Source organism: Zonotrichia albicollis, chromosome 35 (assembly GCF_047830755.1).
Source record: "Zonotrichia albicollis isolate bZonAlb1 chromosome 35, bZonAlb1.hap1, whole genome shotgun sequence".
In the NCBI taxonomy this organism is placed as follows: domain Eukaryota; kingdom Metazoa; phylum Chordata; class Aves; order Passeriformes; family Passerellidae; genus Zonotrichia; species Zonotrichia albicollis.
The window spans coordinates 3,583,707-3,602,994 of NC_133853.1; the positions used below are offsets into that span (position 1 = coordinate 3,583,707).

Sequence of the window (19,288 nt, forward strand, 5' to 3'; positions counted from 1 at the left end):
GATTGCTCAGATTCTTTATTTTTATTGGGGCTCATGGGGCCTTCGTCACCCACACACTCTTCTTCCTCACCACCATGGGCCCGTGGCTCTGCAGGACGGTGGCAAAAATGGGGGTCAGCACCCCAAAATGAGGGAGAACCCCTCAAACGTCACCTCAAAATCCATCCCACCAATTAAACACCCCCCCTCCAAATTAAAAATCTCCTAATTAAACCTCCCAAATTAAAGATCCCCCAAATACAGCCCCAAAGATCACCAGTTAACTCCCTCAATTAAAGGCCCCCCTGATTAACAGCCCTAATTAAACATCTCCATTTAATCTCCCCCAATTAAAGCAACCACTAATTAAACCCCTTAATTAAAACACCCCAATTAAACCCAAGTAAAACCCTTCTATTTAACCCCCCAATTAATCCTCCCAACCAAACCCCACCAATTAAATACACCCCAATTAAACTTCCCAATCAAACCCCCTAATTACATAGGGGAGGTTTTAATTCATTAATTGATTAAAATTAATTAATTAAAATTAATAGCACCCCAAATGAAGCACCCCCTCACCATTTTTTGTCACCATCACTGGGGCACTGTGAAGGGAGAGACAAAACATTGAGGGGACTTCAATTCCCCCCCAAACCCACAATGCCCCCACCCCAATATCAGGAACCCCTCCCAAGGTACCCCAAAAATTTTGGGGGACCCCCTGAAATCCTGAGGAGCTCCCCCAAATTTTGGAGAGCCCTTTCTCCCTCTGGTAATCACAAACCCTCCCCAGGTATTCATGATCTCCTCCCAAAATTTTGGGGACCCTCCATGATTTTGGGGACCCCCTCACCCCAAAATCTATCAGGATCTCCCCCAGATTTTGGGGATCCCCCCAATTTTGGGGAGCCCCCTCACCCCAAAATCATCTCAGGTACCACGACCCTCCCCCAGCTATTCACGACTTCCTCCAAAATTTTGGGACCCCCCCTCATTTTGGGGACCCCTTCATCCCAAAATCACTCAGGACCTCCCCCAAATTTTGGGGTGCCCCTTCTCCCCATGGCCGCTCCTCCCCCAGGTGTTCACAACCCTCGCCCAGCTATTCACAACCTCCCTCCAAAATTCTGGAAACCCCTCCCGATTTTGGGGACCCCCTATGATTTTGCAGACCCCCCCTCATTTTGGGGACCCCTTCACCCCAAAATCACTCAGGACCCCCCCCAAATTTTGGGGTGCCCCTTCTTCCCCTGGCCGTTCCGCCCCCAGGTGTTCACAACGGTATTCACATCCTCCCCTCCAAAACTTTGGGAACCCCTCCCGATTTTGGGGACCCCCCCGTGATTGTGGGGACCCCCTGGCCCATGTTGGGGCGCCCCTCACCCCGAATTTCGAGGCGGCACTCGGTCAGGGCCTCGCCCAGCTCGTTGACAGCCCTGCAGGTGTAGGTGCCGCCGTCGAAGGGCCCCGGCTTGCGGATCAGCAGCGTCAGCACCCCCTGGCTGTGCCGCGCCAGGAACTTGGGGTCATCCCCGATGGCCATCTGGTTCTTGAGCCACACCACCTTGGGCTGGGAGGGGGGGACACGGTCAGGGAACCCCAAAATGCACCCCGAAAATACCTCAAGGTACCCCTAAACCACCCCAAAAACACCCAAAAACACCCAGACCTGGGGATGCATCCATAGCCCCATTGGGACACCCCAAAACCCACCCAGGACCCCCCAAATCTCCACCCAAACCCCCCCCAATTTCAGGCTGAACAGACCTGGGGGTACCCCAAAACCCCCTCAGGACCCCAAATCTCCTCCCAAACCCCCCCAATTTCAGAGTCAGGGTTACCCCAAAACCCACCCAGGACCCCAAAATCTCCACCCAAACCCCCTTAATATTGGGGGGAAAAGAGTCAAGGGTACCCCAAAACTCTGTCAGGACCCCCAAACCGACCCCCAGGAGCCCCATAAATATCCCCACCCCATCCAATTGAGATCAGAGGGACCCCAAAATCCACCCAAACCCCAAATCTCCACCCAAACCCCCCCAATTTCGGGATGAACACACCCAGGGGGACCCCAAAACCCACCCAGGACCCCCAAAATCTCCACCCAGCACCCCAAATCTCCACCCAAACCCCCCCAGTTGTGGGATGAACACACCCAGGGGTACCCCAAAACCCCCTCAGGCCCCCAATTTCCACCCAACCCACCCCAATTTTGGGGGGAGAAGAGTCAGGGGTACCCCAAAACCCCCTCAGGACCCCCAAATCTCCACCCAAACCCCCTAATATTGGGGGTGAACATGATCGGGGGTACCCCAAAACCCCTCAGGACCCCAAATCTCCTCCCAAAGCCCCCCAATTTCAGTCAGGGTTACCCTAAAACCCACCCAGGACCCCCAAATCTCCACCCAGCACCCCAAATCTCCACCCAAACCCCCCCAATTTCAGGCTGCACACCCCCAGGGGTACCCCAAAACCCACCCAGGACCCCCAAAATCTCCACTCAGGACCCCAAATCTCCACCCAGGACCCCAAATCTCCACCCAAACCCCCCCAATTTCGGGGTGAACACCCCCGGGGGTACCCCCAAAACCCCCTCAGGACCCCAAAATCTCCACCCAGGACCCCAAATCTCCACCCAAACCCCCCCAATGTCAGGCTGCACACCCCCGGGGGGTCCCCCCAAACCCCCCCCAGACCTTGGGGTGCCCCCTGACGGCGCAGTTGAGGGCGGTGGAGTATCCGGCCACGGCGCTGCGATCCACCAGCGGCGTCAGGAACTGCGGCGCCGAGCGGAAATCGTGCTCCTGGTACTGGGGGGGCTTCAGCCGCAGCTCTGGGGGGGCCACAGCGGGTTAGGGGCACCCCGAAAACATCTGGGGGGGATCAAGGGTTGGGGTCCCGCCCCCAGGTTGGAATAAGGGGGGGTTTAATCAAGGTGAGGGCACAAAGTGTGGGTGAGCCTCTAAAAATGCTTTACAATTTTAATATTCTCTGTTGAACACTCTAAATTATTAATTCTCAATTAATTAAAAATCACAAGACGCAATTAATGGCAAAATTTGGGGGTTTTGGGTGGGTTTGGGGATCACAGGGATCTTCCTGAACCCACAAAAACTGAACCAAAATCCCCCCAAATGTACCCCAAAACCACCTCAGATCACCCCAAATCCACCTCAAACCACCCCAAAATCACCTCAAACCACCCCAAATCCACCTTAAACTGCCCCAAAACCGCTCAAAATTTGAGGTTGGTGTTTTGGGGATCACAGGGATATTCCTGAACCCACAAAAACTGAACCAAAATCCCTCCAAATGTACCCCAAAACCACCTCAAACCACCCCAAAATCACCTCAAACCTCCCCAAATCCACCTTAAACTGCCCCAAAACCCCTCAAAATTTGAGTTTTGTGTTTTGGGGATACTTTTGGGTTAGGGGCACCCCGAAAACACTTTGGGGGGGATCAAGGGTTGGGGTCCCGCCCCCAGGTTGGAATAAGGGGGGGTTTAATCAAGGTGAGGGCACAAAGTGTGGGTGAGGCCCTAGAAATGCTTTACAATTTTAATATTCCCTGTTAAACACTCTAAATTAATAATTCTTAATTAATTAAAAATCACAATTAAGACGCAATTAATGGCAAAATTTGGGGTTTGGGTTTTGGGTGGGTTTGGGGATCACAGGGATCTTCCTGAATCCACAAAAACTGAACCAAAATCCCTTCAGATCTGCCCCAAAACCACCTCAAACCACCCCAAAACCACCTCAAACCACCCCAAAACCACCTCAAACCCCCCCAAAATCACCTCAAACCACCCCAAATCCACCTCAAACCACCTCAAACCACCCCAAATCCATGTTAAACTGCCCCAAAACCCCTCAGAATTTGAGTTTTGTGTTTTGGGGATACTTTTGGGTTAGGGGCACCCCAAAAAAACCTTGGGGGTGATCAAGGGTTGGGGTCCCACCCCCAGGTTGGAATAAGGGGGGGTTTAATCAAGGTGAGGGCACACAGTGTGGGTGAGGCCCTAAAAATGCTTTACAATTTTAATATTCCCTGTTGAACACTCGGAATTAATAATTCTTAATTAATGATAAAATCTCAATTAAGAGATCAGTTATTGGCAAAATTTGGGGGTTGGGTTTTGGGGATCACAGGGATCTTCCTGAACCCACAAAAACTGAACGAAATCCCTTCAGATGTACCCCAAAACCACCTCAAACCTCCCCAAAATCACCTCAAACCACTCCAAAACCACCTCAAACCCCCCAAAACCAAATCAAATCCCCCCAAAAACACCTCAAACACCCCCAAATCCCCCCAAAACCATCTCAAACCCCCCCCAAACGCCCCGAATTTGGGGGTACCCGCTTCGGGGATGACGGCCGTGTTGCAGGACAGCCCCGGTTTCTCGCTCAGCCCCGCACAGGTTCTCGCTGAACACCTTGAACAGGGACTCGTTGCCCATCACCAGCTCCGAGGCCGTGCAGCGCAGGGGCCGGTTGTGCTCGTACACCGTGAACCACTCCTGGCGGGGTTCGGGGGGCGTGAGGTGGTTTTGGGGGAGATTTTGGGGAGCTGAGGGGTTTTGGAGTGGTTTTGAGTTGGTTTTGGGGGGATTTGAGGGGGCTTTGGGGGAGATTTGGGGGGCTGAGGGGTTTTGGGGGGATTTGAGGTGGTTTGGGGGAGATTTTGAGGAGCTGAGGGGGTTTTGGAGGAGTTGGAGGTGGTTTTGGGAGGGTCCTGAGGTGGTTTTTGGGGGAGGGGGTTGAGTTGGTTTGGGGGGAATTTGAGGGGGTTTTGGGGGAGATTTTGGGGGCTGAGGGGTTTTGGGGGGTTTGAGGGGGTTTTGAGGGGGGGATTTGAGGCGGTTTGGGGGGATCTGAGGTGGTTTTGGGGGGATTTGAGGCGGTTTTTGGAAGGTTTGAGGCGGTTTTGGGGGGTTTTGAGTTGGTTTTGGGGGAATTTGGGGGGGTTTGGGGGAGATTTTGGGGGGCTGAGGGGTTTTGGGGGGTTTGAGGGGATTTTGGGGGGGATTTGGGGTGAGTTTTAGGGGTTAGGGTGGGTTTGAGGTGGGTTTGGAGTGGGTTAAGGGGGATTTGGGGTGATCTGGGTTGGGTTTCGGGGGATTTGGGGTGATTTGAGGTGGGTTTAGGTGGATGTAGTGTGGGTTTAGGGGGATTTGGGTTGGGTTTGGGGGGGATTTGGGGTGGGTTTGGGTTGGGTTTAGGGGTTTTGGGGTGGGTTTAGGGAGTTTGGGGTGATTTGGGTTGGGTTTGCGGGGATTTGGGTTGGGTTTTGGGGGATTTGGGGTGGGTTTGGGGGCGGTTGGAGGGATTTGGGTTGGGTTTTAGGGGTTAGGGTGGGTTTGGGCAGGGATTTGGGGTGATTTGGGTTGGGTTTTGGAGGTTTAGGATGGGTTTTGGGTGGGTTTGGGGTGGTTTTATGGGGTTTGAGCTGTGTTTAAGGTGGGTTTGTGGGGTTTTGGGGCGGGTTTTGGTGGATTTGTGGTGGGTTTTGGAGGTTTGGGGTGGATTTGGGAGGTTTAGGGTGGTTTGGGCTGGCTTTAGTGGGTTTGAGCTGGGTTTGGGCTGGGTTTAGGGGATTTGGGGTGGGTTTGGGGAGGTTTCGGATGGGTTTGGGGTGATTTGGGGCTGGTGTACAGGGTTTGAGCTGGGTTTGGAGTGGGTTTGAGGGGGTTTGGGGTGGTTTTAGGGGTATTTTTTGGGTGCTTTTCATGGTTTTGAGGTGTGACTGACCCTAAATAGACCCAAAATCCCGTAAAACCGCCCCAAAACCGCCCCAGGTCCCGGGGGGGGATTTCTCCTCCCCCCGCTGTTCCCGTTCCCATGGGAACGGCACGGGGGGGGGACACTGCGGATGCGCGGTTGCCATGGGAACGGCGCGGAGGGAGGGATACTGAGTTTCCATGGCGACAGCAGCGCGGGGGGAGGAAGCTCAACCGTGGGAACAGCGGTGGGGGTGTTGAGCAGTTCCCATGGTAGCGGGAACAGCGCAAGGGAGAGGTGGATATTGGGGAAACGGCGGTTGCCATGGGAATGGGAGGTTTTTATGGCAATGGGAACAGCGAGGAGAGGGAGAATTCCGCCCCTCCCACCGGAAAAATGGGATCGAGGTGGAATGACCCCAAAATGGGACCCCCCCACACAAAAAATTGGCGTCCCAGGGGTGCGAAACCCCAAAAATTTGGGGTCCTAAGGGAGCGACACCCCCCCAAGTAAAAGAACCCCCCCCAAAAACCTGAGGTCCACCCCTCTGGAAAGAGACCCTGGAGTGCGACCCGCCCCTAAAATTTTGGGGACCCCCCCCAAAGTTTGGGTTCCCAAGGGTGCGACCCCTACCAAACATTTGGGAATTTAGGGATGCCTGCAAAAAAAAGAACCCAAAGGTGAGACCCCCTCCCAAAAATGGGGCTCCCCCAAAATTTGGGGACCCTTCCCTAAAAAAGACGACCTTGGAGTGCAACCATCGCAGCCAAAATCTGGGGTCCCAAAGGTGTGACCCCCCCCCCGCCAAAAAAGGGACCATCCCACAAAATATTTGGACTATCCCAAAACTGGGATCCCAAGGGTGCAAGCTCCCCCAGAATTTGGGGACCCCTCCCAAAACTGGGGTCCTAAGGGCGTGACCCCGTCCCCCAAAAAATTGAGACACCCCCAAAAAAGGGTCCAAAATGGAACAAATCTGGGGGCCCCTCCCTGTGTGATTTTGGGAGGGACCAAGCAGGACCCCCCAAATTCCCACAGAATCCACTGCAAGGATTTGCTTTGGCCGCAGCAGCATTAAGGAATCCAAGCACCCCAGGGATTTTTTTTTGGTAATTTTTCTCACATTTTCCCCTTTTTTACTCACATTTCCCACCCTTTTCCCCTCAAGCTTCCAACCATTTTTCCTCTCACACCTCCCGCCCTTCTGTCCCTTCACATTTCCCATCACTTTTGGTCTCATGTTATTTGCATTTTTTCCCTTTATCTTTTACACCCATTTTTCCTCCTGTTTCCTGTCTTTTTTCCCCTCATGTTTCATTCGCTTTTCTCCCCTCACGTTTTTCACCCTTTTTCCCCTCATGTTTCCTGCTTTTTTCTCCCCCCACATTTCCCGTCTTTTCTCCCCTTGTTTCATACCTTTTCTTCTTCTCATTTCCCATCCTTTTCATTCAAGTTTACCATCCTTTTTGCCTTCAGTTTGGTGCGTTTTCTCCCCTCACGTTTCCCCCATTTTCTCCCCTCACGTTTCCCGCTCTTTTCTCCCCTCGCAGTTTCCTTCTTTTTCTCCCTTCACATTTCCCACCATTTCTCCCCTTTTGTTTCATACCTTTTCTTCCTCTCATTTCCCATCCTTTTCACTTGAATTTACTGTCCTTTTTGCCTTCCAATTCCCACTTTTTCCCCTCAGATTTCCTGCCCTTTTGGCCCCTCACGATCCCCACCATTTTGTCCCCTCACGTTTCCCGCTCTTTTCTCCCCTCATGTTTTCCACCCTTTTCCCCCCTCATCTTTCCCTTTTGTCCCCTTCTGTTTTGTACCTTTCCGTCCTTTAATTTCTGTCATTAAGCGAGTCCTTTTCACTCCAATTTACTTTCCTTTTTGCCTTCCATTTCCCACCTTTCTTTCCCCTCACATTTCCCCCCCTCCTTTTCTCCCCTCACGTTTCCCGCTCTTTTTCCCCTCATGGCTCCTTCCCCTTTCTCCCCCCATTTTTCCCACCATTTCTCTCCTTCTGTTTCATATCTTTTCTTCCTCTCATTTTCTGCCCTTTTCACTCAAGTTTACTGTCCTTTTCGCCTTCCAATTCTCATTTTTTCCCCTCAGATTTCCTGCCCTTTGGCCCCTCGTGATCCCCACCATTTTGTCCCCTCACGTTTCCTGCTCTTTTCTCCCCTCACGTTTCCTTCCTTCATTCCTTCACATTTTCCACCCCTTTCTCCCTCACATTTCCTACCTTTTCTCCCCTTCTGTTTCCTATCTTTCCTTCCTTTCATTTCCCTCCTTTTCACTCCAGTTTACTTTCCTTTTTGAATTCCATTTCCCACCTTTTTTTCCCCTCATGTTTTCACCCCCTTTTTCTCCCCTCACATTTCCCCCCCTTTTTCCCCTCATGTTTCTCACAATTTCTCCTCTTCTGTTTCATGCCTTTTCTTCCTCTCATTTCCAAAGTTTATTGTCCTTTTTGCCTTCACATTTCCCCCCTTTTCTCCCCTCACATCCCCCCCACACCTTTTCCCCTCACATTTTCTTCCATTTTCTCCCCCTGATGTTTCCTGCCCTTTTTGCCCCTCATGTTTCCCACCATTTCTCCCCTTCTGTTTCATATCTTTTCTTTCTCTCATTTCCCATCCTTTTCACTAAAGTTTAATCTTTTTTTCGCCTTCATTTTCCATTTTTTTCTCCCCTCATATTTCCCGCCCTTTTCTCCCCTCACGTTCCCCACCATTTTGTCCCTCACATTTCCCACCCTTTTCTTCTCACTTTTCCCACCCATAATTCTCACTTTTTCCCCACCAAGTTCCTCTGCACCTTTATGGTGCACTCATTATCAATTCTGCAGTCAATTTAAGTAAGCTCGGTATTTCATTTAAAAAGGTTATATATATATCAAACTACTACATATAATAGAACAACAACGTTTATTGGGGTTAATATATATATCAAACTACTACATATAATAGAACAACAACGTTTATTAGATTAATAACATAGTATATGTTCCTAATGTCTATATTCCTAATGTCTATATTCCTCATAATGTCTATATTCCTAATGTCTATATTCCTAATGTTTCTATTTTCGTAAAATTCGTAATATCTATTAATAATGTATATATGTTACTAGTATATTGATGTTAGTAACATATATAATCTATCTATCTTGTTTACTTATCTAAATTGTCTATCTAAACTAATAATAGATGTAGGGGGTTCAGAGTGGTCTGTGGCTGGGCTTGGATCTAACCACACCAACTCCTCCCCGAGGATTTCAGAGATCCAGAGATTCCAGAATCCGAGGATTCTTCTCTGTGGCCTGCAGTATTTTCAGAATATTTCAGATATTTCAGGTTCTGTGACACCAGCAGATGCGTCGGGGTCATGTGGCCACACCAGCTCTTCTTGCCTTCCTGCCCAAAGATGAACTTGGCTGAGGCCATCCAGAGGCATAAATCAGCTTTTTGTGTCTTGAGCGCCTTGAAAAGATGTTCCAGCAGCTTCCTCAGGACTAGAATCTGGATCTCTGCCCTCACTTTGACCGGTCGTGGCTGTGCCTTTGAGAGGGACCTTCAAACGCCAGGGCATTCTTCGCTTGATGATGACGACGACGACGACGATGACGATGACGACGACGAGGACGATGACGACGACGAGGACGATGATGATTCAGCAGGTGTTGGAGTCCGTGCCCTGGCAAGGAAGGTCCCTCTCCGCTCAACGGCACCAGCGGCACAGCCCACGCAGGGACAATCCCGATTTGCGCCGATCCTTCAGAGCACTGAGGATCAGGCCGGTCTGAGCTGCCAATGCAGCGATGGAGGGATCCTTCTCTCGTGTTTCCATTAATCGAAGTTCTACAACAAAAATGGAGCCCAGATGAGGCCTTGTGGAAGCGTTTCCCTCCCTATTCTCTCCTCACATTTCCTGCCCTCAGTTTTTCTACCCTTTTCTCCCCTCACCTTTCCCTTTTCTCCCTCACATTCCTGCCTTTTTTTCCCTCATGTTTCCCTCCCTTTTCTCCCTCACATTCCTGCCTTTTTTTCCCTCACTTTTCCCTCCCTTTTCTCCCCTCATGTTCCCCACCATTTTCTCCCCTCACCTTTCCTGCCCTTTTCTCCCCTCATGCTTCTCTCCCTCTTTTTCCCCTCACGTTTCCCGCCATTTTCTCCCCTCACATTTCCCACCCTTTTATCCCCTCACATTTCCCTTTATTCCCCTCATAATAATCCCCCAAGGCTCCCCACTCACTCACCGGTGAGAAGCGCATCCATGGTCGCCTCATTCCGCCCTGCCAGGCGTCGTGCAGCCAGCCCTGGGCACAAAGCTCCATCAGCCCCTGCTCCTCACCAACATGGCCGCCCTGCCCTCCCCTCAGCAGCCCGGGGGTGGAACAAGGCAAGATGGCCGCCAAAGCCACCTGTGATGGCAGGGAAGGCACAAAAGGGATCCTGGGGACTGGGACTCACCTAAGAATCTGAGGGCGGCCTCTCGCATCGAGGCCTGAGGGCTCAGCAGATAGGGCTGGCTCTCCAGCACATATTGTTCAGCCCTGCTGCTGTCCTTGGCCAGCTGGAGAGAGGACAAAGGTGTGAGCATTCCTTAGAGCAGCCCCATGGCTCAGAGCCCTCCCTCATCCCAGGGCCATGGAGGAGGCTCCAGGCTTTGGGCCCACATGCAGAGCTCACATCCCTCACATCCCTCACATCCCTCTCCCAGCCTGGGGCTCATCCTCACCAGGAACTCGCTCATCTTCCATATCTCCTCTTTCTGAGCCAGCTCCTTGAATTCTTTCCACTTGAAGAGCTCAGCTATAGCCACGACGGCTTCCTTGGAGGCCTGGGGGACAAAAGCGGTGAGGTGACACCAGGGCCTGTGGAAGGAACCCAAGCCACAATGGCCAGGACCCCTGAGGAGTGTCAGCCATGCTCAGACATCGGTACCTTGGCCACGCTGGGGGCCTCGTCACTGATGTGAAGAACGAGCCGGACCATGACCTTCCAGGAGTTTCTCTTCATGGCTTCCTTGTCCTTCCGTATGGTTTTGCCCAGCAGCTCCTTGAAGAGGGAGATGGAGCGCTCCCGCAGACACTCCTCTCTCTGGTTAGGGAGGAGGAAAGGTGAGCTTCACACACAATGGCTCCCTGCCCGCAGCCAGGAGGGGCTGAACTGAGGTTTCCCACCCTTTTACTCCCCTTAAATTTTCTTCCTTTCTCTCCTTCCTCATGTTTCCCACCCTTTTCCCCCTCATGTTTCCCTTTTCCCCTCACATTTCCCATTCTTTTCTCCCCTCATGCTTTCCACCCTTTCCCCCCTCAGTTTTCCTGCCCTTTTTTCTTCCCTCATGTTCCCCACCATTTTCCCCCCTCACCTTTCCCACCATTTTCTTCCCTCACGTTTCCCTCCCTGTTCCCCCTCACGTTTCTCCCTCTTTTTCTCCTCCCACATTTCCTGCCTTTTTCTCCTCTCATATTTCCTTCCCTTTTCTCCCCTCACCTTTCCCACCATTTTCTCCCTTCACCTTTCCTGCCCTTTTTCTCCTCACATTCCCGCCTTTCCCCCTCACGTTTTCTGCCCTTTCTCCCCTCACATTCCCCACTATTTTGAGACCAGACTCAATGCTCCAGGCTCCTACAAAAGCCCAGCTGGGCTGCAAGGCCCAGAATCCATCCTAGGAGAGCCCAGAGAAGCAGGACCTGCTTCCAGTGCTGCTCCCAGGGCCCCTCTGTGGTGTCAGACTCAGCCTTACCGCATCAAACAGTTTCCAGAGCCTCTCCACGGCCTTCAGAGCCATGCTGCTGGCCTCTTTCTTCTTCAGCTGCCCCAGAACATTGTGGAAGGTGTCCAGAGCCGTCATCTCGGGCAGGAGGCTTTTCATTTTCTTGGCCTGTGTACAAGAGAGTTTCCATTCTGTGAGAATTTCAGCTCTCAAAACAGCCAGCAGGCCACATCATGGCAGGCAGGGCGTTCAGAGCACCATCCCCAAGCCACCATCTTCTCTGAGACCTCAGAGTCCAGGTGCCACATTCTGCCCCTGATAGATGCCTGCTCACCATATCGTCACTCTCCGACAGAGTCTCCAGAGCCCTGATCTTGCTAAGCTGCCTCAAGGTGGCTTCAGGAGGGGAATGGAGGCAGGAACCTGGCAGGGCTCAAAGACAAAGCAATCCCACCACAGGTCACTTACATCCATCAGCCACATCTCAGGGGTATTCTTGACCTCCTCCAGAAATGCCACAGGCCCATCCTTGTTCGTGATGTCGAAGCGTCCCAAAATCTCAATGGCCTCAAGGACGACTCCCATCCTCTCATCCGGCCCAAGGTATCTCCCAAAGGCCTGGGGCAGGAAGGAAGGGAGCAGAGGTCAGTGCCAGCCAGTGCCATTTTACCTCCTCACATTTCCCCCACTTTTCTCCCCTTACATTCCTATCCTTTAATCCCCTTTTCCCACCCTTCCCCCCCTCACGCTTCCCTCCATTTTCTCCCCTCACATTTCCCTCCCTTTCCTACCCTCATGTTTCCTTTCCTTTTCTCCCCTCACATTTCTCCCACTTTTCCCCCTCACTTTTCCCACCATTTTTCTCTTGTGTTTCCCACCCTTTTTCTCCCCTCACGTTTCCCGCTCTTTTCTCCCCTCACATTTCCTGCCCTTTCCTCCCATTTTTTTACCCACAATTCCTCACAATTCTCATTTCACCAGGGACACCCCCATTGATTCCGTGCCCTTTTTCACACACAAATCTCCTGCTGATACCACAGGTGAGAGTCCCACAAGGTGGGACGGCTCCATACCTCAACTTTCCAGGCGTTGGATGCATTCACCCAGGAGGTGATCTCAGGTTCCCAATCTTCTGGGGGCTGGACATAACTCTCTGGATTGTCACCTAAAAAGAAGTGATGGTGGCACCCACACCAAGAACAAGGGGCCATCACATTGCCAAGGAGGACAAATAGGTTTAAGTGGGGAATGCAGCCCACCACAGCTTATCTTACTTTTCTGCTCAGAGAGGAACGCCATCAGGGTGCTGAGAATCTCCACCACCGTTGACATGCTTTCATTTGGCTTGAACAGCATGAAAAACAGATTGCCCAGCAGCTTGCCCAGGACTGGGATCTGGATCTGGGCTCTGGGAGCCTCTTCCTCATCCTCATCTTCATCATCCTGAGGAAGAGGAGCAGAAGGGTTGAGGTGAGGTCTGAGGGCAGTTCTGGGGCTGTGGCTGTGCCAGGACACAGGGATGGAGGGTGAGCAGTCCATACCTCCTTGGGGGCAGTGTCAGTCAGCATATGGCAGAGTGCCTTAATCCTGTCCATGGCTCTCTCCTGCACTTCTGCCCTGTCAGACAGCAGGTATTCCAGCAGAACCTGCAAACACAGCAAATGCAGGTGAGAAGAAAAAGAAAAAGTTCTTCCTCCCTTGAGAAAGAACTTTTGCTGATAAGCTGTTAAATATCAGTGCATGACTGATAAGAACTGTAACATCCCATTGGGAGATGCTCCGCCCAGAGGGAGGAGCCAAGCATTTATAATCCAGTTTATCAATCCATTTATAATCCAATTTATAATTTTTATAATCTAAAACAGCAGCACGGCTTTCTCCACTGCATTCCCCAGAAAAAACTGCAGCTGCTTCTTCTTCCAATAGATCTTCAGAAGAAGAACACTGTAATTCTGCAGAATACTGTAATTATGTTTCCTTTTCTACAAGAACACAGAACCCTGCTCCAACAGAACCACACCTGACACTTCAGGTAGACTGCAATCACAATTCCAATTAGATTGCTGCCAACATAAAGTGTCAGGTTGAGTTCTGACTTTGGTGTCTCTGTTGTTCTAGAGACCAGCATTGTTTATTTTATCCTTTTTTATTTATTTATTTCAGAGCCCCTTAATTTAAAATTCATAGAAATTCAGAAAAGTAAAGGAAGTTTACATTCTCCATATCAGGAGAAGTTTAGCAGACCCCTGTCTTTCCAAACCAAGACACAAGCAACTTAATTAAAAATTTAAAATTTAAATTAATTTAAAATTAATTTAAAGTCATTTAAATTAAATTAAATTAAATTAAATCCCTTTAATTTAAAATTTATAGCAATTCAGAAAAGTAAAGTTTACATTCTCCATATCAGGAGAAGCTTAGCAGTCTCCTGTCTTTCCAAACCAAGACACAAGCAACTTAATTAAAAATTTAAATTTTTATTTAATTAATTAATTAATTATAAATAAATAAATAAAATTTCTAATATTTTATATATTTTAATATTTAAATTATAAATTAATATTAATTTTATATATATTATATACCTTATATATAAATATTATATAACTTATATATAATATACAATATATATTATATTATATTAATATATAAAAATGTCTATTACATATATTATAAATTATAAATATTATATATATAATTATTATTAAGATAATATAATACAACATAATATAATATAATATAATATAATATAATATAATATAATATAATATAAATAATTATATTATTATATTCTATTATAATATATTATACATAATCTTATATATAATATTATATATAATACTATATATATATTATGTATATATGTTATATTATATTATATTATATTATATTATATTATATTATATTATATTATATTATATTATATTATATTATATTATATTATATTATATTATATTATAGAAAGTTTACATTCCCCGTAATTTAAAATTAATTGCAATTCAGAAAAATAAAGACAGTTTACATTCTCCATTTCAGGAGAAGCTTAGAAGACTCCTGTCTTTCCAAACCAAGACACAAGCAGCTTAATTAAAAATTAAAAATTTAAATTAATTAATTAATTAATTAATTATTAAATATCAATAAATAAATTTTATATTATTTTATAACTTTTAATATTTAAGTTATAAATTAATATTAATTTATATATATATTATATAAGTTTTATATAAAAGATAATCTATATCATATTATATAAATATATAAAATATATAAATATATAATATGTAATATAATTATTATAATAATTAATAATAATTAATAATTAATAATAATAATTAATAATAATTAACAACTTAATTAAAATTCAAAATTTAAATTAATTTAAAATAAATTTAAAATTAATTTCAAATTGATATTAAATTAAATTAAATTAAATTAAATTAAATTAAATTAAATTAAAATAAATTAAATTAAATTGAATTGAATTGAATTAAATTTAATTAATTTAATTTAATTTAATCCTCTTAATTTAAAATTTTTAGCAATTCAAAGAAGTAAAGCCTCCAGCAAATCCTGCAGGGAGGCTCCTTCCCCCTTCCCCCCTCAGTGCTGACCTCCAGGATGTCCTGCATCATCTCGCTGCGCTTGGCGCCAGGAGTGTTGAGCATCATCACCTGCAGCATGGTGTCCATGGTGAGCAGGGCCTGCAAGGGGGGCACAGAGCAACGGTCACGATTCCGCTGTCCCTCACAGCACCAGGACTCTGATCTGACCCCAAAATGTGAGGAAATGACACGGGAACGGGCAGTGCTGGAACCCAGCAAGGGATGAGGAAATGAGGGTGGAAAGCTGAGACTGAATCTGCAGCCCAGTAGGCCTGGAAGCTTCTCAAGTGCTCCCAAAACTCACCCGAGTGCAGAGGTTTTCTTGCTCCTCCGGCATTTCCGCGCTTGGACGAAGGAAAAAGACGCTGTTGAAGCAGAGTCTTAAAACCTTTTTGATGTCCGGCAGTGCCCCGATGGTGCTGCCAAGAGAGAGAGGCCTAGTTGGAGCAGCACCTCAAGGTCTCCTGCAGCACCACTAAAGGTGCTGCGTTTTTCAATTCCCATTGAAAAATGGGAATTGTGAGGGGAAAAAAGAGTGGGGAAAGTGAGAGGAAAAAAGGAGGGAAGGGAAGGGAAGGGAAGGGAAGGGAAGGGAAGGGAAGGGAAGGGAAGGGAAGGGAAGGGAAGGGAAGGGAAGGGAAGGGAAGGGAAGGGAAGGGAAGGGAAGGGAAGGGAAGGGAAGGGAAGGGAAGGGAAGGGAAGGGAAGGGAAGGGAAGGGAAGGGAAGGGAAGGGAAGGGAAGGGAAAGGCCTGAAGGCCTTTGGGCCTTTACCTCAGTCCAGCAAAGGCAAGCATGGCAAGGCGCCGCAGGCGATTGCGAATCTCATCCTTGGGCTCCAGGTTCAGCATGGTCTGCAGAGCACAGCTGGGTTGGAACATGGCAGCTGCCAGCACCCAGTGCCACCAGAGCCATGCCCTGCCCTCACAGGGTAACGAGGGTCCCTGCCCCCTCACCTCAATCAAGTCCACCAGGTTGTATTTATTGGAGAACTCAGTCAGGTCCTCAGAGAAATCATGGACAATGGATTCTCTGCACAGGTTGGAGATGTTGTGCAGGAACTCCTCCTTCTGCTCCTCCTCCTGGAACTGGGGGGACAGTGACAACGGATCAGCATGAGGACACCTAGGGCCTTGAGAGAGCAGAGCCAACCACCATCAAACATGGATATACCTTGCTAGGATCGGTGGCAAAATCATAGATGAACTCCACGAAGTGGCGAGCATAAGTAGGAATCCAGCAATCATCTAACAAAGAGGGAGAGAAGGGAGAAATTCAGGGAGTGCTGTGACAGCAGAGAGGAAGCAGCCGAAAATGGCTTCCGTTTGCTGTTAGGCCCCAGCCCTGCCCAATCCCTAAGGGCCCCTCACTCACTGAGTTGCTCCACCCTGGTCATCTCGATTGGCTCCGCTTCATATTTGCTCTTTTTAGGAACACGAGGCTTCTCCCAGCTCATGATGGGCAGGCTTGGAGAAGTCACTTCCATTCTTCAGAAGAAGGGAGTTCTTCAGAGAATGGGATGTTAAGTGTAGTTGAGTGAAAATCGTATTAATTTAAAGGCAAGAGTGAGCTGTGCTCGCAGGTTTGTCACCCAGCTGGGCACTTGCGTCCGCTCTGGTCGATGTCCAGGTGGACACTGAGGGTTGGGAGTTGCTGTCCCACCAACAGCTCCTCCGTGGAACACGGGAGGTGTCGCCTAGCGTCCATTGTGACACCCCCAGTGTTCCAAACTGAACGTTCCACCTGTGGATCCCTCTTACATAACCTGTTACATAACGAACAATTTCTTCTATATTATATATAGAATAAATTTCATTTATATTATATACAGAAATGTATATATTATATACATTTCTGTATATATTATATACAGAAATGCATATATTATATACAGAATCTTTTATATTATATACAGAATATACAGAATCATTTTATTTATAGAGAATAACTTATTAAAAAGCAGCAATGAAACAAAGAAACAGTCCTGAGCTGCCAAAACTTATGGATGGTAAAAAAGATCAAGGGCTGTGAGGGTGATGGACATGGAGACAGCCAGGAGTGGAAAACTTGAGGGGAAATGCTGATTTTGAGGGGGAAATATGAAAGGGAGAAAAAGGCAGAAGCAAAAAGGTGGGAAAGGTGAGAGGAAAAAATGTTGGGAAATATGAGGGGGAGAAAATGGTGGGAAGTGTGAAGGGAGAAAAGAGCAGGAAACGTGAGGGGAGGAAGGGATGGGAAACATGAGGGAAAAAGGGCAGGAAACAGGAGGTAAAAAAATGGGAAATGTAAGGGGGAAAATTATAGGAAAAGTGAGGGGAAAAAATGATAGGAAAAGTGAGGGGAGAAAAGAGTGGGAGACATGAGGATGGAAAGGGTGAGAAACATGAGGGGGGGAAAAGGCAGAAAATGTGAGGAGGTAAAAAATGGGAAATGTGGGGGAAAATAGGGTGGGAAAAGTGAGAGGAAAAAATGATGGGAAACGTAAGGGGAGAAAAGAGCAGGAAACATGAGGGGAGAAAATGGCAAAAAACTTGAGGGGAGAAAAGGCAGAAAATGTGAGGAAAATAAAGGGAAATGTGAGGAGAAATAGGGTGGGAAAAGTGAGAGGAAAAAATGGTAGAAAAGGTGAGAGGAAAAAATGTCAGGAAATGAGAGGGGAAAAAGGGTGGGAAACTTGAGGGGAGAAAAAAGTGGGAAATGTGAGGTAAAAAATGGAAAACGTGAGAGAAAAAAGGGTGGGAAATATGAGAGAAAAAATGATGGGAATCGTGAGGGGAGAAAAGAGTGGGAGACATGATGGGGGGAAAGGGTGAGAAACATGAGGGGGGAAAAAGGCAGAAAATGTGAGGAGGTAAAAAATGGGAAATGTGGGGGAAAATAGGGTGGGAAAAGTGAGAGGAAAAATGGTAGGAAAGGTGAGAGGAAAAAATGGAAATGTGAACGGAGAAAAGAGCAGGAAATTTGAGGAGAGAAATGGGCAGGAAATGTGAGGGGAGAAAATGGCAGGAAATGTGAGGGGAGAAAAGAGTGAGAGACATGAAGAGAAAAAAAGGCAGAAAATGTGAGGCAAAAAATGAGAAATGTGAGGGATAAAAGGGTGGGAAAAGTGAGAGGAAAAATGGTAGGAAACGTGAGGGGAGAAAAGGGCAGGAAAAGTGAGGGGAGAAAAGAGTGGGAGACATGAGGGGGGAAAAAGGAAGAAATGTGAGGGGAGAAAAGGGGAAATGTGGGGGAAAATAGGGTGGGAAAAGTGAGAGGAAAAAATGGTAGAAAAGGTGAGAAGAAAAAATGTCAGGAAATTAGAGGGGGAAAATGTCAGGAAATGAGATGTGAGAAAAGGGTGGGAAACTTGAGGGGAGAAAAGAGTGGGAGACATGAGGGGGGAAAGGGTGAGAAACATGAGGGAGGAAAAGGCAGAAAATGTGAGGTAAAAAATGGGAAATGTGGGGGAAAATAGGGTGGGAAAATGAGAGGAAAAATGGTAGGAAAGGTGAGAGGAAAAAATGTCAGGAAATGAGAGGGAAGAAAGGAGCAGCAAACATGAGGTGAGAAAAGGGCGGGAAATGTGAGGGGAGAAAAGGAAAGGAAATGTGAGGGAAGGAAGAGTGGGAGACGTGAGGGGAGAAGTGCGTGAAATATGATGGGAAAAAAGGTGGAAAATATGAGGTAAAAACTTGAAAATGTAAGAGAAAAAAGGGTGGGAAACAAGAGGAAAAATGGTGGGAAATGTGAGGGGAGAAAAGTGAGGGAAACGTGAGGGGAGAAGGCTGTGAAATGTGAGGGGAAAAAAGGCAGAAAATGTGAAGAGGTAAAAAATGGGAAATGTGGGGGAAAATAGGGTGGGAAAAATGAGAGGAAAAATGGTAGGAAAGGTGAGGGGAGAAAAGAGTGGGAAATGTGAGGGGAGAAAAGAGCAGGAAATGTGATGGGAGAAAAGAGTGGGAAATATGAGGGGGAAAAAGGGCAGAAAATGTGAGGTAAAAAATGCGAAATGTTGGGTGAAAAAGAGTGGGAAAAGTGAGAGGAAAATACGTCGGGAAACGTGAGGGGAGGAAAGAGCGTGAAACATGAGGGGGAATTGGTGGAAAACATGAGGTAAAAAATGAGAAATGTGAGGGAGAAAAGGGTGGAAAATTGTGAGGAAAAAATGTCGGGAAACGTGAGGGGAAAATGGTGGGAAATGTGAGGGGAGAAAAAGGCAGGAAAAGTGAGATTTCAAATGGGAAACTAGAGGGGAAAATGAGTGGGAAAAGTGAGTAGAAAAAA

The 19,288-nt window shown here is 47.6% G+C and overlaps 1 protein-coding gene and 1 long non-coding RNA gene across 2 annotated transcripts; both read right to left on the reverse strand.

The window, feature by feature from the left end:
- Nucleotides 1-1,564, reverse strand: LOC141726484 (uncharacterized). The gene is made up of 3 exons (XR_012577691.1): nt 1,366-1,564; nt 562-587; nt 1-88 (listed from the first exon to the last, which is right to left on the reverse strand). It is a non-coding gene; the product is annotated as an uncharacterized LOC141726484 (long non-coding RNA).
- Nucleotides 1,565-9,948: 8,384 nt separating this feature from the next.
- LOC141726472 (uncharacterized) lies at nt 9,949-16,849 on the reverse strand. Its single transcript, XM_074531377.1, has 15 exons — nt 16,397-16,849; nt 16,196-16,269; nt 15,979-16,110; nt 15,797-15,876; nt 15,329-15,443; nt 15,034-15,123; nt 12,961-13,065; nt 12,694-12,862; nt 12,493-12,584; nt 11,888-12,037; nt 11,450-11,587; nt 10,645-10,800; nt 10,439-10,540; nt 10,171-10,273; nt 9,949-10,016 (listed from the first exon to the last, which is right to left on the reverse strand). The coding sequence occupies exons 1-15, from the start codon at nt 16,506-16,508 to the stop codon at nt 9,949-9,951; spliced, it is 1,686 nt and encodes a 561-aa protein (XP_074387478.1). The 5' UTR covers nt 16,509-16,849.
- Between the last annotated feature and the right edge of the window lie 2,439 nt (nt 16,850-19,288).